Here is a 10627-nt window from a genome sequence, read left to right as displayed (position 1 = left end):
ACGCCTCTCGGACAGTCGTCACAATGTAAATAATGGCAGGCAGCGATTGGTAAAACTAGCAAAGTACACAGGCTTTTCTATCGATGATAATAATATGTCTGAGTAAAATACCCACTGTTCTCACGCCTGATCAATAGAACCAACACAGAAAACTATGTGTAGAGCATGTAACTTGTCACCCATTTGGCGATATAAAAACAATAACAAGGATTAGAGAGAGGTCGATTTCATTGACTTTCTTGTTTATAAACAACCAACTATGTTATTTCGAGCATGTGTGAAGGTGTGTCACAAATTCCACGTTTTGATTGGTCAAAAATCTACTAGTTAATTGTTTTTAGTTTTTATGAATGTGGAAATCATATCAGGAAGCTTCGCCTCTGGCTGTCAACTATTAAATTGTAATAATTGTTTATGTCAAGTGTGTCCACAGTGTAGATTTTTTAACCCAGGCTAGCAACGTTAGTGAGTAGTGCACATGCATCTCATGAAAAGGTACCCCCCCCCCCTTTCGGCCAAGCCTTTAGAGAATATGCGCTTGGCTAAGAAGCTCATAACATTGCCATCCGGAAGTGTAACGGACCAACACACAAAGGTGTGTGTATCCATGAACGTTTATAGTCGGGTTAATATAGTTCAGTGAGCATTACTCATAAACGCGGTGGCAAAAAACAATAACAAAGACCCGAGTGACGTCATCTACGAACTATCTATAGCGAGTTCAGTGATCGTAATCACAACAGAATGTATATACCGTAAAGAAGAAAAATCCCAAAATACGGTATTGTAATCGATGCACACACAAAAAAAAAAAAAAAAAAACGGTTTAACGTCTTTAACAATTCTAGTGTTCCAGCTAATTATCATTAAAATCCATCTGAAGGGCATGAAGATATCCACGTCGTCGCGTGCGAACGGGGTTGAAAAACAAACGAAAGTTTCAAGTCTTCATATTATCATTTTTGTCTCTGTCAATATTATCATAAAAAGATTGATGAATACTACTCACTGCGTGTGTGTGTGAGGGGGGGGGGGGGGGGCTATTAAGTCAAAACCATGAACAAACGCAACGGCTGAACACACAGTTGAATTCATTCAGCCCTTATTGTTTTTAGACCGCCAGTTGGGTGATAAGTACTCACTAAATTATCTCAAGCAGACTTTCAATGTTTATGGTTACACACAGTCTTGTGTGTTGGTCTGATTGATCTGGCGGGCAAAACTACGGTGTCGACGTACCCGTGCATTTCAAGAATAAACAGATTCTTGCACTTTACTCAGCTTTTTAAAATTTTTAGATGACTTCTTACTCAGCGCCACGTGCTTCGTGGTATTTATTTCAAGAGATCAGTTTGACTGTCTACGTTACATCACTTTTCTTTACCAACGTGAAACGTCGACTATCTACATGACACATTTATTTAGAAGGAGATTGAAGAAATCGAGGGAGAAACAGTCCCGACCTTCTTCATGATATTCATTACAAAATCACTTGGACTGTCGGCCATATTACCTCTCTGACCACGAAACAGGTCTCCAATCTACATTATATATTTCGAAAGCGATTGGAAAAATTAAGAGAGAAACAGTCCCCAGCAGGTAAGAAAAGCTTTTTTTCCCGTCATATTTCAAATGTCTTATTGTAGAATGCGGCTTTGTGGTGTTAATTTATCTACAGAATGATGGAAGTCATTGAAAACCGAACTGGCTTTTTATAAATCTGTTCCTTACCTCCGAGGTAAAGCATGGGTTATGTAGGATAAGAGGATTAAAGTGTGTTCAACCGCCTCCTAAAAAGTAGTCCTTCAGAGCCATTTGGCCCATGGAGCCGGAGTTTATCCCGGTTTCTATAGCGTGAAACAGACAATAGCAATTACTTGCTATCCTTTGGATAGGACGCAAGTCTATCGCAAATTACTTTCGGCCAAATCTAACAGACTCGGCTACCCGTTCACTGCTGAGTGGACAGAGGGGTCAGGAAAAGTCTCGACTTCACCCTGGATCGATCACGGTCCCTTTGTGTGTGAAGCGAGTGCTCTACCGACTGAGCTATCGAGACTCCTTCCTCCTAAAAGTTTACTCTTAATTAAAATGAATTTATGACGCGTCTTGAATCAGTTTACTATGTATATTATGCTGTGCGTTTAGGTAAAATACATCAACCGGCCGGATATAACGTACCAACACACCAAAATGTAACCTTGAACGTTTAGATCTGATTGATCACCAAAATGACTGACTAAAAACAGTTGAGTGACGTTAAGTTCGTTCTTTCTAGAAAAGGTGCCGTCTACTTTCACTCTTTTTTTTTTGTAATAACTCTTTGAAATTCATATAGATAGCGATGTGGCTGACGTCAAAAAGATACGGAAGGTCTTCATGAAAAAACAGAGGCCGTCTGGAGCAACTCCTGCCTGTTACGCGAGAATATACGGGTGTTAGCAATTTGATATCAATTTTATGAGGGAAAAAATACCCCCCCCCCCCCCCCAAAAAAAAAAAAAAAATAAAAATAATAATAATAAACTTATAATAAAAATTTTAAAAAATAAAATAAACAAGACCCCCACAAATAACAAAAAAGAAAGACACAAAAAGCCTACTTAAAAAAATGTGAATGCGGCATCCTTTTCTTTTCGGCTTATCAAGATTTCTTGGTTTAGCAATTTTTTAAATGCTTGTTACTCTCTTGTGTAGAAATGAAATTGAATACCTTGGCAAGGAACCTTTCCCCAAAAGCTTGCTGCTCTCAAACGTTAATATCACCTAAGATTATGATGGCTTTACTACGTCTAATATATCTAATATTTGAAAATTTGGTTGTATTTCAAACCAACCAGAATTAAATAATAGCTACAACCATACCCCCCCCCCCATCCCACCACCGCCACCTCATCTTTATCTGTAACATAACGTGTGATCTTGAAAGTCACATTAATTTGGTCATCAAAAGGAACAAATTGAGGAAAACATCATGCGGATAAGAATATTTTCTCGTATTTCTAATCCTTGTCAATAATGTATATCTTTATCTAAAGAAAATAGTTGGTCACCAAACTGGAACATTATCTGACATATCATTTATAAGTTTTTCAACAATTTTGATTTTCAAAAATTCCCTCATTGATTAGATTATGTTAAACTATACAAACAAATCAGATAAAGGAGTTTACCTATGTACTTTGTCTTTATTCATAAATGAGCGCATTTTGATTTATATGGAGTATGCTGGATTTTTTTTCTGAGCAGGCGGTATTTAATATGTTTAAATCAATGGAATCACGTATCCATGAATCCATGTTTTTATGATTGACATCAAAACTATGAATCAATTTCTTTAACATGTTTTGTACAGTCATGAAGACGGAACATTATCTCCATGCCTGCTTTTACAGCATGTAAGAGCCATACGGCCCTTGGATTATCCCAGTTTTTATAGCGACGAACGGACAGTAGTATTCGCTTGCTCCCCTTTGCATATTCTATCGCAGCTACTTTCAGAGAAACCGAAAAGACCCAGCTACCCAATCACTGCTGGGCGGACCAGAATAAAATTTAAAAAATCTCGACTTCACCCGCTACCGATCCAGAGTTACTTTGGTAAACGTCCATTTGGCCCTCCAGCAGGGAGCCGGCTAGTGGCTGTGACCCGATTTTTTGGACTTTGAGTGATGGGTCTCAGGAAAAGTTCCATAGATTTTTTGTTTATGGATGGATTTTAATGATTTATGTCTTATTTTCTTCAGGAGAAATTACTCTACCGTTTGGTGTAGTTTATTTTAAAATCAATGACAATTTAGTCTAACTTTTGATTATGGATAAAATAATTTAGCTTTGGATAATTAAAAGATTAGAGCTTAGTAAATCAAAATTTCATGATGGCACGTTTATTTAACACCTTAACTTTTATATAAAATTAAATTCAGGGCAAAGTTGTATACCGCATCCATGAAATTCGTTCCAGCAAAATCCTTACTCAAATCTTAGCGGCCATTTTAGACCAGTTTTGAAATCCAAATGGTGGTTACTACCGGAAATGCAACAATTTTCAGGTCACAAAGTCCGTCAGTAAATAACAAAGGCAAACAGAAGACCATTTTTCAGCCTTTAAACTAACATAACTTTTCTTCTGCTTATTTGATTTTCACAAATTTGGTATCATTAGAATTGGGTTGAAAAGCACTTTAAAATGATATAGGTTTCATTGAGCTCAATCCAATTTGATTTTTTTTTACCAAAGTAGCTGCCTTTGCGTGTGACACAAGATAAACGTAAGACGGTGTTTTTACACCACGGAAATCCTGTTATTTGTGTGGAAATTCTAAAAAGGAGATAACTAGAAGTAGTCCAGTCTTTTCATTTTGTATAATTTGTTCTTGGTTGCAGAGCCCTCGTGCAAAACCCTACCAGCAGCGCCTGCTCCTTTCCATCAAAGAGATTGGGGAAATTTGAGAAAGAAAAATGGACCAGACAAAAGTATAACGTCAATGGCTGTCGTTTATCTGCCCAAGACAAGACAGTCCGACTATCCAGCTGAAGGAACACGAGTCAAAATAGTAAGTCTCCAATATTGACATATATGTAACACATCGGTATTATGTCGGGGTAAACCAGATGCCACTTAGAAGCGAGTTCACGAATATACAAATATACAATTAATGAATGTGACAATACTTAACTCGTCAAGAGTTCAAACATCCGGTGTTATTGCATGTTGTATTTTTACAGTCCACTGTCTACTTAAGAGCGGTGGTGGTGGTGGCGTTGGGGGGAGGGGGGGGGGGGGTAAATTTGTGCTGTCCTGCTCTCAAAGACACAAGTTGATATTTTGGCCAGAAAACTCGACCTTCAAATATCAAACGATTAAAATGACCGATATTTGAAGCACCGGGTTCTCTGGTCAAAATTTTTTTTCATCCACGGTACGACAGATCTGGGCAAATCAATACATTGATTTTATACCACAAAAGAATAACAGGGATCCTAGAATCTGTTAAAGGTCGGGGGGTTGATAATTCTGTTCTCGGTCAAAGAAAAGGATCAGGATTAACTCATTTGCCTACATGCGTCTTGAAATGGTCGGGAATTTGTGGGCTTAACATCACTATTACCACCATATCTTTATCACTACCACCATTACTGCAACCACCACCACGATTCATTATCCCACCACCAACGTCACCATAACTACCACCATCACTACAACCACGTCACCACTACCTCAGCATCATAGCTTCCATCACTGTAATCACCATCTCTACATCATTAACACCACTTACTACTATTAATATAAACTCCATCACATCATCACTACCACCACTACAACCACGACTGCTTCGTCATCACAACAACCACAATTACATCTACCATCACTGTCATCATCACTATAACCAACACATCAACACCACCACTATAACAACCACCCCATCGACATCACTACCACCACTCTACAACCACCACCATCAAATCATCACTACCATCACTGCTATGGTTACTATCACAGCATCATCATAACCACCACAACCACCACTATCATATCACTACAACTATATATAGTATGCAGATGACGTCACTCAGGCCTTTGTTATTGTTTTTGCCATCAGCATTTGTGAGTTGTTCTCACTAAACTGTATTAACCAGACTTTTAAAGTTCATGGTTACACATGGTTTGTGTGTTGGTCCGTTATACTTCCGGATGGCAATGTTGTGAACTCCTTGGCCAAGCGCATTCTATCTATATCAATTAGACTATCACCACCACCACATTACAACCTCCGCAACCATATCACTACCACCACAACGTCCTCCACCGCCACATCACCATCACTACCACCATTGCTACCACCACATCACTACCATCATCACCAAAACTACAACATCGACCACATCACTACCACCACTACTGCAATCACCACCGCATCATCACTATCACCACTACAACCACCTCGACCACCACCATATCATCGCTATCACCACTACAACCACCTCGACCACCACCATATCATCGCTATCACCACTACAACCACCTCGACCACCACCATATCATCGCTACCGCCACTACTGCAACCGCCACATCATAACTTTCAACCACATCAGCTACTCGCCTTATTATTAATGACATCTGAAATCCTCTTTTCTAAATAATAATAATACACATTTATATAGCGCTCATTCTCGTGTAAAACACAAGCTCTGGGCACTTTACAATATAAATATCAATTTTAAGTGGAAAAAAAAATTAATGATAATAATTCATAGCCAAATCAAGGATTCATAGTCAAGAAAAACAAATACAGTAAAACTGTCTTGAGATTCTTTTTAAAGGTAGGTAAAGACGTGCACTCCCTCAAACCACGTGGTAGTTCATTCCAAATCTTGGGCCAAAACAAGCAAACGATCTATCACCAAATCAAATTTTGTTCCTGATCTTTTTTTCCGAAATTTTCGTTTGGTCATTACATGATCTTAAAGTGTAATTTTCAAATTTACACATGACCACGTGATCTGTGAGATATGCCGGTGCTATACCAGTCAAACACTTATAAACAGGACACGCTGCTTAGTTATATGTGCGCTTTTCAATGGGCAACCAGTGGATAGAGGCCAACAAAGGGGTTGCATGATCAAATTTTTTTTTGCCAAAAACTAAACTTGCTGCACTGTTTTGCAGTAGTTGTAATTGTTTAACAGAAGCCTGAGGCAAGTTGACAAGCAGGGAGTTACAATAATCTAGTTTCGAAAAAAATGAGGAAAACAACCGTTTTACATGTTCCAATTGCAATAATATACTGACGGATCGAACTGATTTTCTTCAAATTGAAAGTATAAAGATTTACAGAGAGCAGAAATGTGAGCTGACATTCTCATTTCTGAATCAAAATAGACACCCAAATTTTTCAGTCTTTGAAACTTTGATCTTTTCACCCCCAATCAACACCTCAAGACGATCATTCATCTTTAGAATATCTTTCCTCCTATCGAGGAGTTCATGAGTCTGGACAAGGTCTAGAATTGTTTTAAGTTTTGGGAACCCTGATGAAAAGCATAAAATTTATGTTTCATTTTCTACACGTAATTGCGACAATGATTGTGATGACGATGGATGGTGGTGATGATGATGATGGTGATGATGGCGGTGATGATGATGATGATGGTGATGATGGTGATGATGATGCTGTTGATACTGATGATGATGGTGGTGATGGTGATGGTGTGATGGTATCGTGTGAGTAGTAGTAGTAGTGAGTAGTAGTAGTGTAGTGTAGTAGTAGTAGTAGTAGTAGTAGTAGTAGTAGTATCACTACATCTCCACGTAGGAAGTTTGCAGCCAGACTTTAAATCTTTATCACAATTTGTGGAAGCATTTAAATACATTCCTTCAACATTGAAGGGATTTCCATGATGGTGTGGTGGTGATGATACTGATAATGATGATGATTATGATGATGATGATGATGATGATGATGATGATGAGACGAATCGGCTTAAGACGGTTTTATACAATGGAAATCTAGTTATTTTCAGTCATTTTCTTCCATTAATCTTATTTATTTTTGATTGCAGCAGCCTCTTGCAAAAACCCAATCAACAGCGCCTGCTCCTTACCATCAAAGACACTGGGATGAATTGAAACAAAAAATGGATCATAAGAAAAGAGGAAAGAATAACGTCATGGTTTACAGAGGCTGTCATTCTCATATCTGCTGAATACAGAACAGTCCGACTATCCAGTGGAAAGGATAAAAGTCAAGTAAGTTCTCCAACATTGACATTTGTAACCCATCGCGAGAAAACTGTATTATGTAAACCAGATGCCAGTAAGATATTTTAAAGTCAAGATAGTCAGAAATATGACATTTTAGTTTGTTCTCATTTAAAAAATCAATTCTCATCAAAACAACCAAGTCTAATATTTTTGATTGACTTTCAATCCAAACATCAAAACCACCTGACACAATACCGTTTTGAGGTGATGAATCACTTTTATATCTCCCTCTCCTGCCATGTTCCATACATTTCCGGTGTTGAAATAACCTTGCGTGTCACAAGATTTGTGAAAATGTAACCCATCGTCTCAATTCAGTAATATGGAGTAAAGCGGATGATAAAAACTGAACTTTAAAAAATAATATGATCAGAAATATGAACTTTTGGGGTTTCACACTTAATGCAACTATTCATTCTCTCTAATATAAACTGAACCCAATCTGAATCATTGTGATATAAAACAGTTTTGAGGTAGGGGGTCATATATATATATATATATATATATATATTGTATACAGTGCAGTCCCAAGGGGACATTTTGAAAAAAATTATCAATTTTTTACCCATTGTAAGAGGTTCCGCCAAACTCATTTTTAACACAGTCGCCTCATAAAGTGACCGGTGACGTACCCAATGGGGTAAGTTGAGATTTAACTTGCCTGTGGCTGGGTGTGTGTTAAATCAGTCGGAAAGTAGTAAGACTTTTGGTGATCCGACGTCTCAAAGCGGTATTATGTTGGGATCAATCAATCTGGTAAGTTGGAGAGTGACCCAGATGCCGAAAAGTGAATTTAAAGTTGAAATAAATAGGAAATGTTTTTCTCACTTAAAGAATATATACGTATTCTCGTATAATGACCTTTGTTTATACGTTCAGTTTCTTAACGCTGCTTTTTTTTCTACCCTCCTCGAACGACATTACTCTTGTTTTGACCGAGCTTGGACTTGGGTCATTTACCAAGACGAAAGTAGCTGGATTTAATTTTGAGCCAGGAGATATATTTATTCATTATAAATCGCATTGTTTCATTCATATACTACTTTTAAAATTGCTAATGCGTTATGAAAATAAATTTAATGTCGCTCAAGCGGGTGGTTGGATGGGAGCATCACCCTTGAATCATATACCTATGATGTTCGCATGGGTGTACGATCCGATAGTGATGTCGTTTCTTCTTCTCTTTACTAGCCTATCCTGCTTCTTTGGTTTGTGATTGTATTTTTGACAGGGGATATTTTTTTCCTGTAAATCCTCTGCCTGTTTGTTCTTGGTTATTTATAATTTAGCTTATGATATCTTTAGGTTATGATTTTGATTGACATTTGGACTATTTTTGTTAGATTGCTTGTTTTTTTGTTTCAGCGGTCTCTCATATAACCTCAATTGTGTTGGAAGAGACCTAAAGCAACAAACAAACAAAATGTCGCTCAAGGTTGGTATCTTGTGTTCAAAATGAGATTCATACCCGTGCTCAAATAAATATAGAGAAGTCAATAGCTAAGAGTCAACACCTTTATTTCTTTTTCCATTCTCCCCTTCATCTCGTCATTGTGTAACTTTATCCTTGCTGTTAAAATGAACTAATTTGTTGCAAGCGCCGTTAATTATTCAAAAACAAACGAGTACCAAAATAATAATAAAGACTTGTTATCCATTAAATTTTTCTTTTCCTTTTCATTGTAGATCAGACCCTTTCCAGGATGTTGTATACGATGAAGAAATGATGAAAATGAAAGTTTGTCAAGAAGCGACTATGTCATCTGTCATCTTATCAAGACATCTGAATTTATTGTTGCAGTCCGGTTTCAAGTATGGTGAGATCGTCTCGAGGTTGGTTGCCTATCATAATTTGGACTTTGTGTGCGGGTGGTTGGATGGGAGCATCACCCTTGAATCATATACCTATGATGTTCGCATGGGTGTACGATCCGATAGTGATGTCGTTTCTTCTTCTTTACTAGCCTATCCTGCTTCTTTGGTTTGTGACTGTATTTTTGACAGGGGATATTTTTTTTTCTGTAAATCTTCTGCCTGTTTGTTCTTGGTTATTTATAATTTAGCTTATATCTTTAGGTTATGATTTTGATTTACATTTGTACTATTTTTGTTAGATTGCTTGTTTTTTTTTTTTTTTGTTTCAGCGGTCTCTCATATAACCTTAATTGTGTTGGAAGAGACCTAAAGCAACAAACAAACAAAAAAAAAGACTTATCTGTGTCAAATTCTTTATTCTCCTGTGACATTCATTGCTTTTCGCTCATGTAATTCAGAAACAAACCTTAGCTGAAAGTCTATTTTCCCTCGTAAGCCATCAATGATAGACGAAACTTTGACCTCAAGAAGTGACGAAAAGGACGATTCCTATGAAGTGGGACTTTGGTTCTTAACAATTTATAATGGGGTCTGATGGGGAAGTAAATTTCATGTTAATGAGTATAGTGATAATAATGATAATTCCCACATGGCTTACATCCAGTATAGTCATGGCTGGGATACATATGTCATAATTATTTTGTTGTAAATGTCTTTGTTCAGATTTTTTAGATTGTTTTATTTTCAGTAACAAACCCCTTGCAGTGGGATGCGGGACAAAAAATATGATTTTCTTTCAATCTCGATGGACAGAGTATATTTGTACACATAGGGTTATAACAAATTATGAGTGATCATCACAGCACACGACTAAGGACGGTTGCTGGTACCATGCACCTACTTTCCCTTCGTAAATATTTATTGGTGCTTGGGTCTGACTGGGTGGGGTTCCTGACCTCCCTAGTGGGCAGGGAGGTACATACTGTGTCTTCTATCCCCTTATATCTGATTTCCAACATGCTTTCTGTCTTTGTCTTGGAATGAGAT

The 10627-nt window shown here is 37.5% G+C and overlaps 1 protein-coding gene across 1 annotated transcript; it reads left to right on the top strand.

Moving 5' to 3' along the window:
* Window positions 1-478: 478 nt before the first annotated feature.
* LOC144971252 (uncharacterized) lies at window positions 479-9588 on the top strand. The gene is made up of 5 exons (XM_078911863.1): window positions 479-495; window positions 1439-1599; window positions 4387-4556; window positions 7564-7750; window positions 9452-9588. The coding sequence occupies exons 1-4, from the start codon at window positions 479-481 to the stop codon at window positions 7705-7707; spliced, it is 492 nt and encodes a 163-aa protein (XP_078767989.1). The 3' UTR covers window positions 7708-7750; window positions 9452-9588.
* Window positions 9589-10627: the final 1039 nt, after the last annotated feature.

Source organism: Berghia stephanieae, chromosome 1, assembly GCF_034508935.2.
Source record: "Berghia stephanieae isolate SIO BIC M18660-M18661 chromosome 1, UCSD_Bste_1.3, whole genome shotgun sequence".
NCBI classification, from domain to species: domain Eukaryota; kingdom Metazoa; phylum Mollusca; class Gastropoda; order Nudibranchia; family Aeolidiidae; genus Berghia; species Berghia stephanieae.
Note: the sequence above shows the minus strand (reverse complement) of the source record. Positions and strands in the feature narration are given on the sequence as shown.